The 24731-nt window shown below is 34.3% G+C and overlaps 1 protein-coding gene across 1 annotated transcript in view; it reads left to right on the top strand.

Annotated features, from left to right (window-relative positions):
* The window catches only part of ap1g1 (adaptor related protein complex 1 subunit gamma 1), a 49177-nt gene that overhangs the window by 11731 nt on the left and 12715 nt on the right, over positions 1–24731 (top strand). The window contains exons 2-14 of the mRNA XM_059359078.1: positions 3471–3674; positions 5379–5503; positions 6892–7033; positions 8283–8379; positions 14798–14874; positions 18255–18350; positions 19608–19688; positions 20093–20191; positions 20272–20327; positions 20419–20532; positions 21553–21693; positions 23692–23746; positions 23977–24099. Coding sequence (XP_059215061.1) covers positions 3474–3674; positions 5379–5503; positions 6892–7033; positions 8283–8379; positions 14798–14874; positions 18255–18350; positions 19608–19688; positions 20093–20191; positions 20272–20327; positions 20419–20532; positions 21553–21693; positions 23692–23746; positions 23977–24099 — 1407 coding nt within the window. The 5' untranslated portion in view covers positions 3471–3473. The remainder of the gene's footprint in view (positions 1–3470; positions 3675–5378; positions 5504–6891; positions 7034–8282; positions 8380–14797; positions 14875–18254; positions 18351–19607; positions 19689–20092; positions 20192–20271; positions 20328–20418; positions 20533–21552; positions 21694–23691; positions 23747–23976; positions 24100–24731) is intronic.

Genomic DNA, 24731 nt, shown 5'->3' with positions numbered 1-24731 from the left:
TAGATCAGAGTAATCCCATTCTCCAGTTTATCACATAAGACTTTTTTGAAGCATAATTTAGGGTTTTTAAGGTCTCTGCTCTGTCCACATGCCTTTTATGTTTCTGCCTACCACTTTAGCACTAGTTACATGGAGAAAATGGATTTGCTCGACAAGTAATTACCATCGTTTCTGTCACTGTAGCAGCTTAATTATGTGCTACATGCAGCAGATAAAAGGCTCCATGAGATGGCAGACAAAATGTACCTCTTTCAAAATAAAAGGGCCACCATTACTAACTTTTTAGTTTCATTGTAGACTTAAAATTGAGATGTTGAGAACCTGCATGTCAACGTTTACTTTGACAGGTAACAAATGGCAGCAAAGAGGACCTAAATCACAGGTTGGCAACCTTTTATTTATAGAAGAGCCATTGTCTACGAAAAAAAGAGAACTCAAGTTGGAATGGAGCCACAAACCTTATTTTGAACCTCACAATGAAATAAAACGGCCTGTTAAGTCTAAATTAGCCTAGCAACATTACTAATGGGTCATTATTAGCAATTATTAATATGATTTTGTCAGAATTCAGCAAGGAGCCAAGTGCCTATGAGAGGCTGGACAAGCCAAGAAATATCTATATTATATATAATAAAATGGGACATTTGGAATCAAAAGAAGAAATGTGAAAAAAAAAACCCAACGGAGCTTGCACCTTAAACAGCTGACAATGGAGAACTGTGTCCTAAATATTTGCAACAATAACCCCAGTTTTTATCCTATCAATTTTTATTGTTTACTGTCAAAAGCTAGCCCAGAGAGAGAAACTCAAAACTAGACTTGAAGTTGGCAAAGTTTCGAGTTTTAAAACTTTCATAAGCTATGACGCACTTTTTAATTGACTAAAATGTTTTAAAATTATAAATATAATGCCGTAAATAAGCTACATGTTTTTTCAATTGAAGAATACAAATTGCTCTGGGCTTATACTATTGAAAAATGAAACATTAAAATGTAAAGAAATAACATCATTTCATATAATTTTCCACACGGAGCCACTGCAAATGGCCTAAAGAACCACGTGGGGAATCAGCAATGTTCCTTGTTTAGTTCTGGAAATTAAGAGCTCTAGTTTTTTTTATCATATAACCACTCATTTGTAAAGTTCTGCTTGATTGTTCAGTATGTGTCATATCTGTATCAAGCCTGTTTTTCAGGCTATTTAATAATTGCTGATACACGCCCTCCCTACTATAGAAATAACACCTCGCCCTGCTCAATTCAAAAGCTTGTTTTTTATTAACCCTTTGATGCATAACATGATCTAAAGTGACCCGACTAAGTTTTTATCTTCTATATCTTTGCAATAAATTAATTTAATCATTTAGTATTGCATGTTTTCCTCAAATAACTTGTTTTTGATCGTCATACATCCTAATTTTTTATTTTAATTTCTTTTAATTTTTGAATAAAAACCCTTTTTTATCACTACGCTTCTAATGCACAAGGTCATTTTTGACCCATGTTGTGCATTAGAAGGTGTTTATATGTTGTCACCAATTTAAAACCTGACAAAGAAGACACAAATATTAACTATCCTATTTTGTTAAATTAGTGTTTTTTCCAATGGAAATTATTATTTGGTGGCTCTAATAAGTCTCAAATGTTAAAATATGTGATTTTCCAATGTAATCTGCTGGTTCTAACAACTCTTTTAAAGTTAAACCTTCAAAATAAGACAAACATAGTTACACAGATACTCAAATTGTTAATTCAGTGAATCACTTTTTGTATCACTACGCTTCTAATGCACAAGGTCATTTTTGACCCATGTGTGTAAACTTGATTTAATAATACAAAAACTATTTTTCCTCATAAAATATGAAAGGAAAATTGGATATAATGATGGGTGTAATAAAAAAAAAAAGATATTCAAACACACAGCAGCATGAAATAACATGGGAAATTAATGTGTGTCATTTTTGATCCATGTTGTGCATTACAAGGTGTTTACATGTTGTGCATCAAAGGGTTAATAAATATTAAAATGAGTTACTAAAATATAGAAACATGAGTGGACAGGTTTGATTCATGCTCTACCTACGTTGCCTGTTTTGAAATAATAAGCATAGTGACTGTTGGATCTATCTTTTTTGTAAATGGTCATTTCTTTGGGTGTTGGTGGTACATGTAAACACAAGAGAATAATTCTCACAACTAAGCATGTACTTATAAATATTTAAACCTCTTCCTGCTCTCAGAAGCTTCTCCGCCAGGGAATGTAATTTCACCTGCCGCTCCGCTTCCCTGCTGCACTTTTTATACTATTTAAAAAATCCAACTCTAAAAGGAACAGTCATTTATTTTCCTCCTCATGCCAAATATTCATCATTTCATTTGCCAACTGGTGTTTTAGGAGTTGGTTTGTCGGCCAAAAAACACTTGTGTTTTAGTTCATATTTTACATTGGGACACTTAACATGCAATCAGTAGCCCAGTTATTATGAGAAATCAGGTTAAGGCTGGAATCCAGAGAATGTATTACATGCAGTGCCACGACTTGGAAAACGCCTTAAGTGCAGCTGCTCTGCAATCAGATTTATTTTATTTCATAATTCATTCTTATTAACGTCATCCACCCTGTTATTGTCTTGGATATTTGTATAATTTCCAATTTTATTTCGATACTACAGCTGGGGCTGACTGTGACTCAGACCCCTTTTTCTTTTTTCTGTTTTTTTTCTCTTCTCTTTCTTTTATTGCTGCCTTTCTTACTTTTTTTTATTTATTATTTATTTGTTATTCATTTATTTATTTTTGGAGTGAGGTCAGTCCTGACGTACTTTAATTCATTTTGGTTTGGATGGTGGTTTATTTTCCTATCTGTTGCGATATCTTTGTGAATATAGAGAGCACTTATATGTTCAATAAAATCTATTTATCTATTATATATATATATATATATATATATATATATATATATATATACCCACTACTGTATTCTTGGATCAAAGCTGACATATTCAGTCATGGAAAAAATTATTAGACCACCCTTGTTCTCTTCAATTTATTGTTTATTTTTAATGCCTGGTACAAGTAAAGGTACATTTGTTTGGACAAATATAATGATTAAAAAATATCTCATAAGAATTTAATTTAAGAGCTGATGTCTAACCATATTCTGTGGTTTTCTTGATAATGATTTTGGTTATTTTTTAGAAAACCATGGAAAATGTCTTTATATTTGTTTATTTCTTTATATTACCAGGCATTAAAGTGAACAATAAATTGAAGAAAAAGGGTGGTCTAATAATTTTTCCATGACATGTATTTTAGGAGTACAGTGATATAAAATGCTGCGGTGCAATTAATTTAATTTTTTCTTCAAGTTCTCTTCATTAGAAGTTTAGCATGTTTGTTTTTGTTGTTCTCGTCTGGTTTAGTGCCGACTCCGAGTCACTGAGTGTGTTTCTTTTCTTGATGTTTTCCAGAGAATGCCAGCTCCGATCAGACTGCGGGAGCTGATCCGGACCATCCGGACAGCACGGACCCAGGCAGAGGAGCGTGAGATGATCCAGAAAGAGTGTGCTGCTATCCGCTCGTCCTTCAGAGAGGAAGACAATACGTACCGTTGCAGAAATGTGGCAAAGCTACTTTATATGCACATGCTGGGCTACCCGGCACACTTTGGGCAGGTACGTTCAATGGTAGAAACACAACTGGGGGGTTCTCATGAACCTGGTGCAGCTCATAGCAAAAATCCAAGAGCATTGAATACATATTTTTTTGACCCTTTATAACATAAACAATCTAAAGTCACTGTTTAACCCATAAGAACCCAGAGCCAGTTATCCTTAAAGGATGTGTTCTATAAGTGGACCACATAGAACACATTTTTGATGTTTAAAAAAAAAAAAAAAATACTACCCCTAAATGTCAAAAATCTGTGATGTGACATATATGTTACAATGGGCGTTTATGGTATTTATGTTTATGATATTTTATAGTTAAAATAGAAAAAAACTAGACACATTTTCTGCTTACAGAGACACAATTTTGCCTTTTTATTTTGCATCTCCATGACATTTATCAAAATTGTGACTTTAATTTGTTCAGGAAATATGGTCAGAACAAGTTAAATGCAACACAGGACACCCTATTAATGGATTAGAATTATTAAATTGGTTTAAACTTAGCCTAGTAACAAAAAATAAGCTTTTTAAAATTAGCTACTTTTACACATTTCTGTTTCCAGTGACACAGTATGTGTCGCTTAGGGATTTAATGAGTTAAGGTATCAGCATAAAGCTGAATATGGGAGATTATAGAAGATTTAAAGTGTTTGTTACATGGGTGTCACCATGGGTTCTTATGGGTTAATATGAATTTATAATCTATTTTTTAAAAATTTAAGGTATTCTCTGACATTTTTAGAGAAACTGTGAGCAAAATTCATCACTGTAACACATTTTTTAAATTTGTTTTTCAAACTTTGTTTATTCAGTTTTTTCACAATAAAACACAGACATACAGGAACACTCAGAACAGAATCCCCACCCCAAAAAGAAAAAGTAAATAAATATATAGATAGATAAATAATAATAATAATAATAATGATCAATAGATGACTAAATCTAAGATAATATAAGTTAAGTATGTTGTAAAAGAGGACATATATAAACATAAAAAGGAGAGAATTTTACATGAAAAAAAAACAAAACAAGCAAAGAACATTAGGGAAGTACAATACATACTGAATAGCATTTCACTGCAACACATTCTTAAATAAAAAATATTTTTTTCTTTGACAAGCACTTAAATATGCTCAAGGGTAGCTGGTATCACCAAAATGTATTTTATTAAAGTGTGTATATTTTAATAAAACGATTCTGTCTTTACCGTAACATTTAACCATTTTTTTCTCATCAATTTTCATTCAGATTTTGTTCTTTATACATTGTTAAAAACCATTATGTTTGATTATATTCTGTTAAATTATACATTTGTAAACAAATGTATACTTATTTTTATAAAGTTTATTAAATATTTATTGTATATAAGTTTGAGGAAACCATGACATTTTTATCTGGACGCATTACGGTAATGAATTTGTGAATCAAAAATATGTTTAAAAATGTAGAAAATATTAATTTAGCACAAAACAATGAATTGTGCCTCATTATGGCTATATTGTTAATTCATATAAAAGTGAAATATACTTAGTTTAATAAAGCATGTCCTTATAATCTTCACATACATAACTTACACTGGCTTCATGAGAATCATCCGACTGGGGACGGGCAAAATGAATAGCAGAAGCTTTCTGTTTTTCCTCCGACATTATTGTGACAAAGCTTCAACCTTTGGGCCGTTTTGTGACTTGATGGCTTGTTTTCCAGCTGGAGTGCCTGAAGCTGATTGCGTCCCAGAAGTTCACCGACAAACGGATAGGTTATTTGGGAGCTATGCTGCTGCTGGACGAGAGGCAGGACGTCCACCTACTAATGACAAATTGCATTAAGAAGTAAGTAGAGGCAAGATCCTCCAGTGAATCAAGTTATAATAGTTTTTGATTCTTTTTTTAGTCTTAGTTTTAATTTTGTTGTGATTTTTTGTTAGTTTTAATCATTTTTTAGAGTGAGTTTGCTAGTTTTTAGTTTAGTTTTTATTAGTTTTAGTTTTTTTGTTATAGGCTATATGGATTTTTGTTTTCAAATTCAGTTAGTTTTAGTTTTTTAGGGTGAGTTTGCTATTTTTAGTTTAGTTTTTATTAGTTTTAGTTTTTTTGTTATAGGCTATATGGATTTTTGTTTTCAAATTCAGTTAGTTTTAGTTCGTTTTTAGAGTCAGTTTGCTAGTTTTAGTTTAGTTTTTATTAGTTTTAGTTTTTTTGTTATAGGCTATATGAATTTTTGTTTTCAAATTCAGTTAGTTTTAGTTCGTTTTTAGGATGAGTTTGCTATTTTTTGTTTAGTTTTTATTAGTTTTAGTTTTTTTGTTATAGGCTATATGGATTTTTGTTTTCAAATTCAGTTAGTTTCAGTTAGTTTTTAGAGTGAGTTTGCTAGTTTTAGTTTAGTTTTTATTAGTTTTAGTTTTTTTGTAATGGGCTGTGTGTGTTGGGTGCGGAATTCAAAGAGGTCATAATACATTTTGCCTTTATTTCCTTTGGTTTATCCATCTCAGCCCCAATAAGTTTATTAACTCTTACAGTTCCAGGTGTTTTGAATTTTGGTCCGAGTGTAGACATCCCAGTCTCAGTAAATATATTTACTAATGTGTTCCTGCATGTTCACTAACAGAATCCTCTTTCTAATAGAAACACTGGATTATGTATGAGAAAAGTTGACAAAGACAAAAACGAAAGAAATTTCACTTTAATTAATTAGTTTTTGTTAGTTTTGTAACCACACAATTCAGTTTCAGTTAGTTATCGTTTTTCCAAAAACTTTTTTTTTTTTTTTTTAATTTCAGTTAACAAAAAATATTTTTTCCAATTCTAGTTTTCATTGACTATAATAACCTTGCCCCGGACTCTTTTTTTAAACCTGAATACTGTGGGGTTTGCAGTATTTTTATATGAATGGGAAAAGAGGAAAATCTCTCCACCTCTTCTTTTTATTTTTATTTCAGTTAACAAAAATGTTTTTCAATTCTAGTTTTTGTTTTTTTATTAGTTTTCATTAACTATAATAACCTTGCAGTGAATGCATTTTACTTTAAATATGTTACTATTTTTGTAATGCACAGTATTTTTTTTTTTTTAATCTAAATGTTAATATAAATTCATGACCTGTGCTTTCAAGTTTGAAGTGAAATATAATTTGGAAAAACCCACCTGCTGCTGGAACTACCATCCAATATTTGTGTGTTTCCGCGGCTCATTAAACTCTTTTTTTTCTCCCAACACAGTGACTTGAATCACAGCACACAATACGTCCAGGGCCTGGCCTTGTGCACTCTGGGCTGCATGGGCTCCTCAGAAATGTGTCGCGACTTGGCTGGCGAGGTAGAGAAGCTGCTCAAAACATCCAACTCCTACTTGAGGAAAAAGGTAAGCCTCATTGTTGTCATGTTTATTAACTTGTAGGTAGAGATGTGCCATATCGTATCGTTCACAATAATATCGGTATGTTTTTTTTATGGTTAAAAAAAAAAATGCATATCATGATATTGGCAATGTTCTTACTTCTTGATGTGGTGGTTAAAGTTGTTTTAATCACAAAAAGCTACTTACTCCCTGTAGCTTTCAAAATAAGAGAATGTGTTAAGAGAATCCACCACAGAATTTACAAGAAGACTGTCAAAATAAGATGCCTTAAATAAAACATACAAGAACCTTTATTCTCCTTTACAAAATTTAATTAAAATATGCCCCCGAAACCCTTAAATCAGGGGTGTCAAACTCTGGCCTGCGGGCCAAATTTGGCCCACAATGTAATTTTATTTGGCCCGCGAAGCAATACCAAATTATTATGATAACTGCAAATCCCACAATGCCCTGCTGTTGTTTTGGTGCGTCAATCAGGACAGGACCCAGAAACGCTCCTCTGTGACAGTCGTCATAGCAACCTCAAGCTAGAGCTGTCTCCCAGCTACCCCTTCCCAAAAATGGAGAAAAGAAAGGCAGAATTTATTAACCTGTTGAAAAGTTTATTTTGATATTTAAATCAGAAGGATGCAAATAGAAAAGAGGCATACGATTTTTATTTAATACATTAATGACATTGATGTGTTTTTTATTTGAAATTTGATTTTGCATGTCTGCACTATTTAGTTATATATCGTATGTTTATAAGCGTTGCTGGTTCCATATTTAATGTTAAAGCAAAACATGTTTGGTATATATTAAAAGGTTTATTTGTTCAATGTTGGCCCGCGATTTTGTTCAAGTTTTAGATTTTGGCCCATTGTGTATTTGAGTTTGACACCCCTGCCTTAAATGGTTATTTTTATTATTTGCTCATACTCAAGAGTCAAGAGTAAATTGTTTTGTATTTGGCAGCTGTTGAGATTTGCACTTCAAACTAAATTTTAGATTTTTATTTATTTATACAGACTAAAAAAGAAATCATATTTTCTATAATTTTTTAAGTATTTCCTAATATCGCAAAGAATATCGTTATCGCAAAAATAGCCTGCAACATTGTGATATTCTTTTAGGGCCATATCGCCCAGCCCTACTTGTAGGGTTTAAATCTGGGTTTAATGTGTGTTAAGCTGTTCCACTCAGAAGTGAAATAGTGTGTGAAAGGTTTGTCTGTTTCCTCACTGGGTGTCTATGTTTGAATATGTGTTGACAGGCAGCGTTGTGTGCGGTTCATGTCATCAGGAAGGTCCCAGAACTTATGGAAATGTTCCTTCCAGCCACAAAAAACCTGCTGAGCGAGAAAAACCATGGTAAGTGTAAACGGTTTGTCAGTCTCTGGCTGCTGGGGGAGAGTTCCTGTCTGTCCTGTACAAATGCAGACTTTGCCCTATTTCCTGCCACTCAGAGCAGCTGGGCAGCTCGTGTCCTTTCTGTGGCGTCCTTTGCAGAGGAGAGTGGAATTAATGAGTCTGTCATAAACTCTGGGGCTTGTGCGTACCCCACTTAGGGGAGATGCAGGATGTCACAGGAAGAGATTTTTTTGTGATGTCGCTGAAATAACTTGATCTTCTTTGACATTGTGTTGCAATGCAGAGCTGATGGCTTCAGAGAAAACAACTTGGAAATGCATGTTTATTTGTTTGTTGGCTATTTTCTAGAACAGTATTGTCCGTCCTGCAGTGCACACCATTCGATAATGTGTACAGTATATGGAAAATATGACATCGCCATAAGATATGCAAATATGCACCAAGTATGCATAATTATGTCAATAACTCGCGCGTACCATTAAGGCCTTGCTGCAGCGGACCCGGGTTCGAATCAGGCCTGAGGTCACTTTGCCTCATGTCTTCTGTTTGTTTTTATTTAGTTCTCCATTAGCTTTTGCAAAGCAGCAGCTATTCTTCCTGGGGTCTATCATCATATTTCAGCGTGATAAATACAATGTAGAAATACACAGAATGATAACAGATGACATGCATATACAACATAAAACAAAAAGAACACACAGACAATACGTAATTACATTTCACATATAACATGGTTGACATCACAAAACAAATACAAAACAAAACAAAAAGACAGCTGCATAAATTAAAGTTGATATTTAGAAAATGACTTAAGTTGTTGTTTTTAAAGCTATATAGATTTAATTGAGTAATATGATAAGGGAGTGAGTTACACTGTTGCACAATGTCAAAGTACAGTTATATATACATATATTATATATTATATATAGATATAATATATAATATATGTATATATAACTGTACTTTGAATCATAGTCTTGGATCTTGGTAAAATGAAACAACCTCCAGCTGCCTTGTTGAATAATTATGTGCCTCTGAACTGAAAGACAAATTTCTATCAATAATACGAGGTGGTTTTGTTATTATGACATTCTTAATAAACACCATCAGTAATGACAAAAATCTAGTTTTTACATCTAACCAACCTAATGATTTGTGCATTTTAATAACATTAGTTCTCCATCCACAAGAAAGAAAGAGCTACTCTTGTTACTCCAGTTTCTATCTGTCACTATCTAATAAAGCAGTAAAATGCCCAAAAAAGAAAAATAAATTGTAAGTAAACTTTATTTATATAGCACCTTTCACAGACAGAAGTCACAAAGTGCTTCACATAGAAATCATACACATAACATAAAAATGTACATACAAGTTTTAAAAGACCAAAACAACAGCAATTTAAACAACCATAACAGTCCCAAAACAATTAATCAAAAGCCTGAACAAATAAAAATGTCTTCAGTTGGCTTCTAAAAGTGACAACAGATTTGTGAAATTGTGAAGTCAAAAAGCCAGTTTTAAACATTATGGTAGAATATGACATATTTATGACTGTATTTTGTGGTTTCTGGACTCACCACTGCTGCTTTCCGCCGCTGTCAGTCAGATGATTAGTTGTCAACCTTGTAACATTCAGATTAGGTCACTAGGAAATGATAAACCTCACAGATTTATGATGCTGTCACCTGATGTTTCCTGCGGTTAATCATATGTATGCTAATACATCTTTTTTTTTTTTTTTTTTTACTTCTGACTTTGGCTTCTGTGCGATTGGTCAGCCTGGTTTTTGATGCAAATAATTACAAGGGCAAAGCTGTATTTTGGTGAATGCTTTGTAATGTGTGTAAATCACCTTTTGATCGCCCCGTGGCTGATTACCTCACACATGCAGTGAATAGATGTTGTGAAAGCTTAATGCTTCGATATTTTTGTCTTGGGGTGCCGTGAATAGCACTGTGCGGAAATAACACAGCATGTTCATTCATTTCAGTGAGATAAATGCATCGACGCAGCAGGGCTGCCAAGGTGTACTGCTCCAGCAAATTGTTCTGCAGGGTTGACTGGCAAAAAGTTGAACCTGGCCCAATTTTATTTCAACACAACCTCATCTGGCAATGAACTGCTTTGGCCAATCTAATGCAGACAAGAACACACTCATATGCTCAGTGTGTCTGCCATGATAAGCCTCCAGACTCATGGATTTGGACAGATTCATGTTGAGAATTTGTTCCAAAATGGTCCAATCCATTGGAATCATGTACTTCAGCGATGGGCAACTTAAATGCTGCAGGGGGCCACAATTTTTCATGTTCACTAGCATAGGGCCACATATAGGAGCGTGCACTTAACCAGATATGATGAAACTGCAATTTTAAATATGTTTACAGTGCAGTAACTTAACATAATTCATGCTCAAATGCATGTAGAACAGTATAAATAGGAATACAAAAGGTTTGAAGCTAATAAAAAATAACCACTTACTGTGATTTTTTTTTTTTTTATCAGTGCAAGAACAGCAGAACAACATTAATTGCAAGAAGTGATTTTGTGCATTTTTACACTGCACTTTTAAGATTTCATGCTCAAATGCATGTAGTTGTACTGAGGGCCACTTCAAGTGAGGGTGAGGGCCGTATGTGGCCCCCGGGCCTCATTTTGCCAATCCCTGATGTACTTTTAAGTAGGGCCGGGCGATATGGACGTTCTTTAAACTGCTAGGAAACCCCCTTATTGTCAATATACATAAGACAGTTATACATGTGGGGACTAACATCATCACACATTAATAAATGTGCTCACTGAATCCTCAAGAGTCTCAGCTTCCCAGTGATACCCAATTTATAGAATTCACTGGCTGTTTAGTGACCCCAGTATGCAGGAATATTAATTTACAATAGCAAAAATAATGCATGAGAACAACTATGGTTTAAAAATAAGGATTATTCTGATTTATTCAATGGTGCAAATTAGGGCTGGGCGATATGGACCAAAAGTCATATCCCGATATATTTAGGCTGAATATCGATATACGATATATATCCTGATATTTGTATCAGAAAGTGAGCGCAAATGTTCAGTCAAAGTCAAATATGACATGTCACAAGTAGTTTTATTGAAACTGTTTATTTAAGTGGACATAAATACTGTATGACAACAGGAGAACCTTTTTTTTTTTTTTTTTTTTTCAAATCAAAGCTCCATAAAGTGACATTTAAATTTAAAAAAATCTTAAATAAAAGCCGCAAATTGACTGGAGCAAGGATCACAGTGCAAATTTGAACTAGAGCTGCAACAATTATTTGATTAATCGAACAATAATCGATTATTAAATTAATCGTCAACTATTTTGATAATCTAATAATTGGTTTGAGCAGTTTTTAAAGGCAATAAGTCCAAATTCTCTGATTTCAGCTTCTTCAATGTGTTATACACATTGAAATGTTATACACATGTAATTTTTATACATTTTATTGACCAAACAACGAATACAGTAATTGTTTAAATAATCGACAAATTAATCGTTAGTCGCAGCCCTAATTTGAACTATTTCGATATAAATGCAATATGGTCTAATTCCATATCACATTTAAAAATGTATCGATATATCTTTCATATCGATGTGTCGCCCAGCCCTACTTTCAAGCTGATCAGTTCTTTTTATCATTGTCGGCATGTTTTTCTGACTGTTGTTCTTGCAAAACAATGGCGTCAAAGTCTCTCGTCTAAGCTGCTGTAACTTTTAACAAAAGGCAGTCATGATGGAGAGGAAAATGATGATTTTAGGTATTGAAACACCAGCCACATACTGACACATTTTTCTACTCAGCATGGGCTTAAAATTCAGCAAAGCCTTGTATTTGACACTAAGCATAAATGCTTCTGCTATCCAACCGGGCAGCTCGTCCATTACTGAGCATAAATGACTCATGTTATAATAACATTAGTGCCACACAGGCAGATTTCTCCTTTGACTAAGAAAACCTAAATGGAAATGTCTGCTGTTTAAATATTCTCTCATTTTATACATTTTAAACGATGAATGAATGCTTGAATGCTTTATTTTGGTTAAAAATAAATAAATAAAATCATGTTTTTACAAAAGAATCCATCAGACAGCAACCTAAAAAGGACTAAGCTGAAGCCCCACTAAAGGCTTAATTTTGCCGTTTATCCTGTACCATTTTACATTAACCGAATAATTTACATAGTTACAAAACACATGATAGCTTAAACTGAAAAATCACATCTTTATTTCATAATTTAGTCCATAATTCCATAATTTTACACCCAGAACTGTACTTGAGAATTTTTCTGACTTTGTGAGTTTCAAACATTAAGTTATAAATCCCCTGCCTTAATTTAAACATTTTTTTTAATACAAACAGGAATTGACATGTTTACCACTCGAAACATAATTTCTAATGTTTTTGAATACACAATGCCCAAAAATGTTAATGTGTGTGATCTTATAAAAAGCTGATTTTTAGAATCACGGTATCCAACTTAATTTATTATCCTAATAGCTCTTTTCTGCAGTTTTATTATTGGATCTAGGTTTGTTTTTATATGCATTTCCCCAAATTTCAACACAGTATGTCACATAAGGCAACACAAGTGAAAAATACAGCAAATGAAGGCAGTAAAATGATGATGACATTGCTCACCTGAGTGGCGTAGATGCCTTTTTCTGTGTTTCTACACTGCGTTGAGACTCAGAGGGAATAAATACACCTGCATTGATGCTGAAAACCTGTAATGGAATTGCGGGAAATGGCCCATTAAGCAGAATCTATATTGATAATGGCCTTGGTATCGATAAAATCTTCTCAATTTCCTTTGCTACTCAAGCCAGCACCCCTGGATCCTATTTTATTGTATCTAAGTCAGTGGCACCCCCTTGTTTTTAGGTCTGAATGGTCGGTATAAAAATAAGGCTGTTTCCTCTACAGCCCAATACCTGGAATGAGGCGGGTCTCCCTCGCCGAAACACCCCTAATCTGAATATGAGCCGTCCTAGCGGTCTTTTGACTGGACTTCTTTTGTCCTTGTTGAAGAGCAGGGTCTTTATTATCCCCTCAAAAAAGCCTGGTTGCTGATTGGATAGAACGCTAAGCAGGATGTGACTCAACAACAACACGCACCATTTGTAAAAGCCAGTGAAGCAGTGTTGCCAACTTAGCGACTTTGTTGCTATATTTAGCGACTTTTCAGACCCCCTTAGCGACGCTTTTTCAAAAAAGCAACTGGAGACAAAGGCAGCGACTTTTTCTGGTGTTGTTGGAGACTTTTGGAGACTTGTTCTTACTCTTCTTAACGAGCTGCGGGGGCCGGAGGCTCGTTAAGAAGAGTAAGAATGAGTCGAAGTGGCACAGTCCTCCTGCAGCAGTCTCTCCCAGCTGCAGCTGAGCCAGAGGGGATGTTAACCCCTTAGCGTCCAGTCTGCAAATTGCTAACAGGCTAACAGTTAGCTCTGTAGCAGTACAGTGTGTATGTGCTAACAGGCTAACAGTTAGCTCTGTAGCAGTACAGTGTGTATGTGCTAACAGGCTAACAGTTAGCTCTGTAGCAGTACAGTGTGTATGTGCTAACAGGCTAACAGTTAGCTCTGTAGCAGTACAGTGTGTATGTGCTGCTGCTGCAGGAGGTGTTCACTTAGCGATCTCTGTTTGTTTACAACAAGCACCAGACACTCTGTGCACAGTTAGTGATGCCGGTTAATTCACGATCACTATGTTTATGATCAGCGGAGACACTGTGCATAATTAGCCATGCTGCTTTGTTTATGATCAGCTGCTGATGTTGTGCACAGTTAGCGACGGCCGCCACAGTCGCGTCTCCCATGTTTAATCCGTCATGACGATGGAAAAACACACATCACCTCCAGAGTCTTTAAATCCCTCTGGAGCCTTTTTATAATGGAGACAGCAGAGTGAGCGGACATTAGAGAGGGCGTGGCCTGAGACTTTCCCCGTGGACACTCTTCCCCTTAAAGGAAACACGACTAATGGGTGACGTGGAGAAAAAAAAAAAGAGAAACTCTTAGATTTAGATTTAGATTTGACTTTATTCTTCCTGTAAGTCGCTTTGGATAAAAGCGTCTGCTAAATGACTAAATGTAAATGTTTATTAATCCCACATCCGGGAAATTTCTTTGTTACAGCCGACCGCAACATTTTCACACAAAATTATTTCCCTTTAAGATAAAGATAAAAAATAAACAACAATCTAAGAAAAAGACATTTAACAATATACAATATACTATGTACAACTTAGTGCAAATTAAGTAAAGAATGTGCAGAGTGAAAATTATATGCAAAAATGTGCAGAAGAGAAAGAAAGAAAACTCCAACACGTTCAGGTTGTGCTGGTGTTGTACTCTTGTTAAAACATAATTTTTCCTTTGTCTTTTTCCCACCAGGTGTTCTCCATACATCAGTTGTCCTCCTCACTGAGATGTGTGAAAGAAGTCCTGACATGCTGGCCCACTTCAGAAAGGTACAGACACATTCTTTCACCCAGAGGACTGTAAATTAGTTACTTATGCATTTGTCTTAAGCTCACTTCACATTTCATTCTCCTTTTTGCGTACACATTTCCTTTTGGTATCGCTAAGCTTAGACAAACATGTTGAACCTTTAGAGGCTTGGATAGCGCTACAGGTTTTTGCTCTACATTCAAAGTATGTGTCAGTCTTTTATCTCCTACCTACCACTGTCTTTTCCTCTTGTATTTCAACTGCTGCTGTACCTCTCCTTCTCTAGGTGTAAAACTGTGCCAGAAGCACCACCCCTCCTCATGCTCATGATCTTAACATTATTTTTAAAGCTCTCTGAAAGTGAATGATTTCCAGTTTCCCCTCCCTAACATCTACCTCATATTTTTTCTGTCATTTGTCTTTGTTACAATTCCTGCATTGTGTTAGAATGAGAAGGTAAGAGTACATTCTGATCTCATAGCTGGTGCATGCTGTAATTAGTAATCACTCCTCACACTCACCTCAGACGTAACCAAATTTGTGTTGAGTAATTTCATGTTATTTTTAATTTATGATTTTAATTTCCTTAACTTGTACAGTGATCATTACAATGTCAGTGTTATTATGAATATTATGAAAAACAATCGTTTGGTCCATTTTGTCAGATACATTTATCACTATTGTTTTGAGTGTCATTTTGCCTAATGTGCAGCTCATTTTGATCACCGTTTAATTTAGAAGCAGTTGGGTGGGTGTGTTTCCACATGAAGGCCACAGGTGTTGTCACCAGTAGCAGATGGTTCCACTGTACCTGTGTCACTGTTAGAGGGTAGATTACTGTAATGTTACTGTCTTAGGTCCTCACTCTGGCATTTTGGGTTGCTTGTTTGTTATTTTAGCCTCAGCAGAGGAGAGGATTTTTATTTAGTTTTATTCCTGTGCACCCTGTGAAGTCAGTCTGATGAGCAAAAAGACAGAAGGCAGGCCAAAACAAAAAGTGAAAGTAACAACTCTAAACCGTTTTTAGACATGCTGAGTGTGAAAGCAAGTCAGCATTGCACTGCAAAAAGGTGTTTAGTCTAAAAACCAGATCAAACAGTAAATCTGAGGGAAATGATCTTGCGGCATGGACAGATAATTTACCTTGACAAGATTCCTTAAAATAAGAAATTAACTCTTAAAACACTTCTAAATCTAAAGGTGTTTTTTTTTATCTTGGTAAGAAACAAATAATTTGCAGTGTGGGATAAAAATATGATGTAAAATAAGTTCAGGTGCTTGACACAAACAGACTTTAAATTCAAATCCAATTAAGAAAAATGTCAGCTTCTGTAGCCACAAATATGAACTTATTTAAACATTTGAAAAGCTCTGAAATAACCTGAACAGAGTTTATTAAAGCCAACTATTAAAGAAAAAGTTTAATTACACTGCAAATTATTTGGTTCTTACCAAGATAAAAAATGATTTCTTAAATTAAGATTATTAAATCTAGAAATAAGCATGTTGAACGCTTAAAATAAGAAATTAACTCTTAAATAAACACTTCTAAATCTAAAGTTGTTTTTTTAAATCTTTGCTAAGAAACAAATAATCATCAGGTCACTCTGCTCGGGCCAGTTCATCGCTGCTGGCAGCTTTAATTTATCTTGTTTTAAGAGTTAATTTCTTATTTTAGGCGTACAACATGCTTATTTCTAGATTTAATAATCTTAATTACGAAATCTTTTCAAGGTAAATTATCTGTCCATGCAGCAAGATCATTTCCCTCAGATTTACTGTTTTTATCTGGTTTTTAGACACACCTTTTTGCAGTGTGCATATACAAATTTCAAAGAACTGGGCTTGCAATTTCCCTGCAGCTCTTTGTGTAGTTTCGGGTAAATATGTCCCACACTTCTCTCTGTTCTGGGTGCAAAGAGATGAAGATAGCCGTGTTTCCATTCATCTGGTTTTATAAACATTTTGAAGTATCAGAAAAACAAAAACAAAAGCTGAATGGAAATGGGAAAATTCAATTAAACCTCAGTTGCGCAAAAAAACATTGTAATTCTCTCTTGAGGTGGTTTTTAGCCTTGAGAAGTAGTTAATGTGTTAAATGAGAACTATTTTACTGAATGTAACAAACATTTTACTCGCATGTAGGGCTGCAACTAACGATTATTTTCATTATCGATTATTATTGATATCTGTTGATTATTTAAACGATTAAGAGATTAGTTGTTAGGACAATAAAATGTATAAAAATATCAATCAGTGTTTCCAAACCACAAGATGACGTCCTCAAATCTTGTTTTGTCCACAAACCAAAGATATATTCAGTTTATTGTCATAAAGGAACAAAGAAACCAGAAATATTCACATTGAAGAAGCTGAAATCAGAGAATTTGTACTTATTGTCTTTAGAAAAGACTGCTCAAACCAATTATTAGATTATCAAAATAGTTGACGATTAATTTAATAATCGATTATTGTTCGGTTAATTGAATAATTGTTGCAGCTCTAGTCACATGACTAATCAGCTTCTTTTGTGTCTGCATCTTCTGGGACAATATATATATATATATATATATATATATATATATATATATATCTTTGTTTCTGGACAGCATGAAATATGGCCAGTACTGACTGACATTACAGAAGAATTAAAAGTTGTAATTTTTCCACCTAAAATGAGAGAGATGACCTGTTTGGTTACCAGTTTTCTTCTTCTACTGGCAGATTACAGCTGTACATCATATATATATCTTCTGATGAAACAATGCCCAGTTTATTTTCTCCAAACCAGCTGATGAAATGCTCCCTAATATGCATTTAGTGTTTGCGACATTGCTTCACAGTTGGATGGAAACACGGCTACTAATAACTAATCTTCTAACTGAATGCTGAATATGGCAAACTGTTTCCCAAAGTGTTGGAGTGTCTCTTTTAAGGTTGCATAACCTGATTTTAAATGCATTAGGAGATTGAAATTACATAAATTAGAGAGTTAAATCTTGTTATGAGATGCTTCTTATCTTAACATAATTCCATTTTTTGTTTGCAATGAATTAACCTCCAGTTTTAAATATACATCTCTCTTTATTTAGCAGCTTTAAAGAAGTTACACAAGTGGGAATGCATTTTTTTTTCTCTCAAAGCCAAATGTTCTAATATTTTTGGTCAATCACGGTTTTGATTTGACAAATTTGGCTTTTTAATTTCCTAACTTTCAACCATATTACTACCTCAATATGCAAAAATCCCAACCCCCCCTTTGCTCTGATATGAGTTTAGCTGGCTGCAACGAATGAATAAAAGTTAATTAACTTATAAATGTAAACATGTAGAGAATGTGAGAGATCTACACAAAATACTGTGACGCCTCTCCTCTGTTCTTTTGTTGCTCTGTTTGTAGTTGGTTCCACAGTTGGTGAGAATCCTGAAGAACCTCATCATGTCTGGATACTCTCCCGAGCATGATGTGTCAGGCATAAGTGACCCTTTCCTGCAGGTAAACCTCCTTCTTTCTACATGCACGACTCTCAGTGCAGGTTGTGGTTTGGCTTCTGATCATTGTTGTGTGCAGCTCTTGTAATGTGGGCACAGCATCAGCTGTGAAGTGGAATATGTGAGTGTTGTGCAGTTAAATCACGTTGATCAAAAGTCTCATTTGATTGGATGAACTTCTGTAAATGCTGCTGACTGCAGGATGAGTCATCAAATGTTTGAAGCTGTTGATGAAAAAAATACCATTTATTTGGCATATAACAAGACAAATGAACACAGGGACATGTGGATTATAACTGGGAGAGTGTAATTCTGACAGTTAACACGACTAAGAATACAAACTATTCTGTCCTACAATGTCTAACTGCAGTAACTAGCAAAAGGTAAAACTGAGAAACTGTTTTAAAGGTTTTTAACGTTTTTTAACTGGCCAGCCAAATTGGTTATAGGTAGATAAGTGATATGACACTTATTTCTACATGTAATGATGTCATTTTTATGCTAAAAAATCATGATGATTTTTTTTTTTTAGTTACTGCACTGCTGTAAAAAGTTCTAATAGTTCAATTCAAACAACTTTATTTATCCCAAATAGGGCAATTCAGTTTGCAGTCTCCAGTCAGACAGCGCACAAGACAAAGCAAAAACAAAACAACAAACAAAACAAACAAACAAACAAACAAAATAATAGTCGTGGAGTAACCACAATGTTGTTGTCTTCTTTAAGCTTTTATATTTTATTTTCAGTGAATAAACATTTTCAAATGGATTTTGTCATCAGTGTATTTAAAAATGTTTAACAACTCTATTCAAAGATTTGTGTATTTTAGATTTAATATCATAAAGTAATGTTATATTTTAGTCTTAATATAATTTTATCTCACTTTTTTACTCCAGCACTATCTAGATAATAATTTCCCTTTCAAATAAACTTATAATTTTTTATTGTTTTCATGTTTAAATTAGTGTATATATATCCAAAGAAGTGTAATTGCTGTGGTCTGCTTTGGTTTTGAGTTGGATTTTGTGATTTTTTATAATTATTTCTCTGAAATAAAGCAAAACTGAAATCTAAAACTTGGTCACAAGATAAAACGGACATGAAGGGGTTCATTTTTAGTTATAACTAAATTTTGACCACAAATGTAGCTACTGCAGTTAGACATTGTAGGACAGAATTGGTGTCTTGAATGGCACACCTAGAGCTGATATTCCAACACACCTGTCCAGTGAACTGACAGGACTCTCGTTCTTTCTTTAGGTGCGGATATTGAGACTACTGCGAATTTTAGGCAAGAGCGACGACGACTCCAGTGAAGCAATGAATGACATTCTTGCACAGGTAAGCACTCACACAGGATAAATTAATTAAAAGGTGCAATAAAACAGACATGTGCAATACAATTGATATGTGCAAAACACTCAATTTACCTCATGTATAAATTATAGCATTTTAAGTAGCCGTTTATTTATTTTTATACTTATTTATTACATCACATGTCCTTGTTCTTGTTTTTGTCCTTGTTTAGCTCGGTATTTTTTAAATGTTTACTCATGTTGTTTTGTGGTATGATTCATAACTATGCACCTTATGCAGTGGTACTTTCAATTTCGTTGTATAGTGAACAATATAATGACAATAAAGACCAAAAAAAAAAAAAACATTAAATGTAATCACTGCTTTTGGCTCAAATCTTCTCTGAGTGAGTTTACTTTTTGACACGTGCATCGTATTTGTTCACACAGGTTGCAACGAACACAGAGACGAGTAAAAATGTAGGCAATGCAATTCTCTACGAGACTGTGCTGACTATAATGGACATCAAGTCTGAAAGTGGACTGAGGGTGAGTTACTGTGATGCAAATAAAAACTAAATTAATATTTTCTGCTTTTTTTTGGTGCCTAAATGCCTTTTCTCTTGCAGGTCTTGGCCATTAACATCCTCGGTCGCTTCCTTCTTAACAATGACAAAAATATAAGGTAATTAACTTGTTTACAGTACTGACCTTTTACACATTAAATGTTTTTATTTCTTCCTGATTAAATGTTTTAATTAAACTCACTTCTCCAGATACGTGGCATTGACATCTCTACTAAAGACGGTACAGACGGACCACAATGCAGTGCAGCGGCATCGGAGCACCATCGTGGATTGTTTAAAAGACCTGGATGTGTCCATCAAGAGGTGAGTCACTGTGCCATATCATATCGTTCTCGATTATACCGCTATATTTTTTTATGGGTAAAAAAAACAATGTTTATCATGATATTTGCAACATTCCTATGGCGTCATATTTGAGTCATAGCGGGTGTCAGCAGAGGCACAATGCAAAATAACTTTATATTATGAATAGTGTAGATATACTTTCTGTAGAGGTCCAAACACTGTTGCATTATGTCGTTCGTTAGCCACGAGCTAACATTAGCTAACAATTAAAGTTGTATTAATCACAAAAAGCTACTATTACTTCCTGTCGCTGAACACATCCTGCAGCTTTCAAAATAAGGGCACAGTGTGTTAAATCCACCACAAAATTTACAAGAAGACTGTCAAAATAAGATGCCTTAAAAAAACATACACAAACCTTTGATAAGATCAGTGTATATGATGGAATAGTGGCATCAGAATGTGTGAGAGGCACCAAATTTGGGCTTTTATGAAAAAAAAAATTCTCCAGTGGGACATGCCCCCGGACCCCCTAACCAGCTGTTTTTCAACACTGTCTGGCTGCTCCATGTACGACTGGAAACATGTTGACTGTGGAAAATGTTATGTGAGGTGTTTGCTCACATTTAGCTCCCAAAGTGGACGAGATTAATGCATTGTACTTAAAGATGTACAAAATTTTCAGTTTTATATAAATTTTCCCACTAGATGGTTATTTTTTTATTATTTTCTAAGAGTCAAGAGTCTTATTTTGTATTTTGCAACAGTTGATTTATGATTGATTTATATTTTGTGGACCATTTATTTATTTATTTATTTATTTATTTATACAGACTGAAAAAAATCATATTTTCTATATATTTTTTCAGTATTTTGTAATATCGTCAAGAATATCGTTATCACAAAAATACGCTGAAATAATCGTGATGATCTTTTAGGGCCATATCGCCCAGCCCTACTGTGCACACTTCACATTAACTAAAATGTGACATTTCTTACTACTTACCCTGGTTGTTTCTACTTTTTCTTTGTGTTCAGACGTGCGATGGAGCTGAGCTTCGCCCTGGTGAACGGCAACAACATCAGAGGCATGATGAAGGAGCTGCTCTACTTCCTGGACTCCTGCGACCCGGAATTTAAAGCAGACTGTGCATCAGGAGTCTTTCTAGCTGCAGAAAAGTATGTCACCGACACACAGAGTTCACTACTCATTACACCTGTTGATCAGCTGTGTTGGGATGATTTGAAGCTTTCACTTCCTGCGTGACCTTACATACAGAAATTGTATGTCGCTTATATACAAGATTCAATTAAAAAATTTCAACTACATGTTGACTAGACGCCTTAAATTTTGCCAACTTCTTCTAGTTTTGAGTTGCTGCATTCTGACAAAATCATATTAAGAAATGCTCATTATGACCTATTAGTAATGTGGGTAAGTTAGTTTAGACTAAGTAGGCTGTTTAATCTTCAATGTAAGGCTGAAAATAATTTCTTTTTTTTGGACAATAATGGCTCTTTTGCTAGTAAAGGTTGCCGACCCCTGTGTTAGACGTTGCTGTCTCTGCATGAATTAGATATAATGTGCAGCATGTGAACTTGTAACCTTTTTGTAGTCTGCGAGGACAGAGTAATGGGCATGTAACGCCTGCAAATGTAATAATGCCCACAAACGTAATAAACCACAAACGTAATAAAAATCTGCAGCTTTTAAATACAATAATCACCCAAATTTATATTGTGTGATAGCAGAGCGGAGAGCCAGCAGCTGGATTTTGCACCCACAGTCAGTATTAGTAGTGTGTGTACAGGCAAACAAACAACAACAACCACAACAACCATTATTTTTCGTGTTATTACATTTGTGGGAACTCATTACAATATTGAAAGTTGAAGATTTTCACTCCCCCACAAACGTAATAAGTCCCTGCCAAGGTTATTATAGTAAACAAAAACTAACGAAAACTAGAATTTAATTTTTTTTTTCGTTAACTGGAATAAAAAATAAAAAGGAGTTTTTAAAAAAAACCGATAACTAACTGAAACTGTATTTTGTGGTTACAAAACTAACTAAAATTATAGTGAAAATGTCCTTCGTTTTCATCTTTGTCAACTTTTTTCATCCGTAAACCTTTTTGGTTGATATGAAATCTATTTCATCTATCTGGTTTTATGACTTAATAAACTTATTGGGGCTGAGATGGATCAGACAAAGGAAATAAAGGAAACATTTATTGTGACATTTTTAATCTGGCACCCAACAAATACCCCATTACAAAACAACTACAACTAATAAAAACCAAACAAAAACTAAGCATTTTCCTAAAATTAAAAACTAATTAAAACTAGCAAATCTAATCTAAAAACTAATTAGAAACTAACTGAATTTGAAAACAAAAAATCACAACAAAATTAAAACTAAAACTAATGAAAACTATTATAACCTTGGTCCCTGCAAACGTAACGGTTATTATATTTCTGGGAAATCGCGTGTTATGTTTGTAGTAGGCAGCGAATATTATGTTTGTGGAATTATTGCATTAAAAGCTGCAGATTTTTATTACATTTGTGGTTTATTACATTCCGTGGGTGTTACAGGGCAATTAAATTAAATCTGTGAAATGAAAAGTAATTTTGACTTGCATAAGGTAAGGATCTCTTAGAGTTTATGAGTTTGCATGCCTGTACATATAGACAAAATACTAGTAATATCTGTTGAGAGGGAATAAAATCCACCTGTTGTGTTAGCTGTCCACTGTAGAACCACAAACATTACATTACATGTCATTTAGCAGACGCTTTTGTCCAAAGCAACTTACAATAAGTGCATTCAACCTGATGGTACTAGACATAGACCATAGGAATCAAGTAAGTACATAACTTTAAGAGCTAACTGTCATCGCTAAAGGAGTGCTATATGTTAAAGAAGAAAAGAAGAGAAAAGAATAAGATTTTTTTTATTTTCTTTCAAACGTTTCACTTGATGCATGTCTGTTGTTAATGTTATTCTCTAACATCAACATGCTGTATGATGATAAAATGAGTGATCCATCGTCTGACAGACTCTGATGACACCATTAACTTTCTGACAGCATTTGTGTTTTTAACAACTTTGCATGTTCACGATTCTTCTTCAGTCGTTTTCTGGAACTAATGAATGTTTTGTTTGTGTTCCAGGTACGCCCCGTCGAAAAGATGGCACATAGACACCATCATGAGAGTCCTGACAACAGTACGTATATTACAGAAACACTTCAGGGCCTCTAATGTCTCTGATTGTTAGTTGGAATTGATTTTCACTGCGCATAATCATAAAAGTATTACCATTAGTACCTCTGATGATCAAATCAAATCTGGTAATAAACCACCTCAGCTAATGCTTTTAGTTTTACAGGAAAATTACACATAAATATTTGTTGACTCATTTGCATGACTCCTAGACGTCTCTGCTCTCGGTTTCAGGCGGGGAGCTACGTGAGAGACGACTCCGTCCCCAACCTCATCCAGCTCATCACCAACAGTGTGGAGATGCACGCCTACACAGTACAGAGACTCTACAAAGCTCTGCTGGACGACATCTCACAGGTGAGAGCAGCTCTGGGTGGATTAGCTCATCATTAGTCACCAAAACACATTTTAAAGGACGATATATTTTCCCAGAAACTATCACGATAAACGATAGTATTGTGGAGCTCTGTTAACAGAAATGAACAGAGATAAATGTCATATTATATATTATAAATAATATATATAAACAGCTGTTTCTGAGATTTTTTTGGCCATTCCTAATGCCTGTCAAACATTTGCAGAATTACTGAAATAGCACAAAAAGTCTGTATTATAATCAAGGTTATAATAGTTTTGGATTTTTCATTAGTTATAGTTTCAATTTCGTTGTGATTTTTGTTTTCAAATTTAGTTAGTTTTAATGAGTTTTTAGAGTGAGTTTGCTAGTTTTAATTAGTTTTTATTTTTTGAAAATGCTTAGTTTTAGTTTAGTTTTTATTAGTTTTAGTGTTAGTTTTGGGTTTTTTGTAATGGGGTATTTGTTGGGTGCCAGATTTTAAAAAGTCACAATAAATGTTTCCTTTATTTCCTTTGTCTGATCCATCTCAGCCCCAATAAGTTTATCTAGAAATAAGCATGTTGAGCTTAAAATAAGAAATTAACTCTTAAAACAAGATAAATTATCTAACACTTCTAAATCTAAAGGTTTT

Source organism: Centropristis striata, chromosome 2 (genome assembly GCF_030273125.1).
Source record: "Centropristis striata isolate RG_2023a ecotype Rhode Island chromosome 2, C.striata_1.0, whole genome shotgun sequence".
Classification (NCBI taxonomy): domain Eukaryota; kingdom Metazoa; phylum Chordata; class Actinopteri; order Perciformes; family Serranidae; genus Centropristis; species Centropristis striata.
This window is presented reverse-complemented; position numbering and strand designations above follow the sequence as displayed.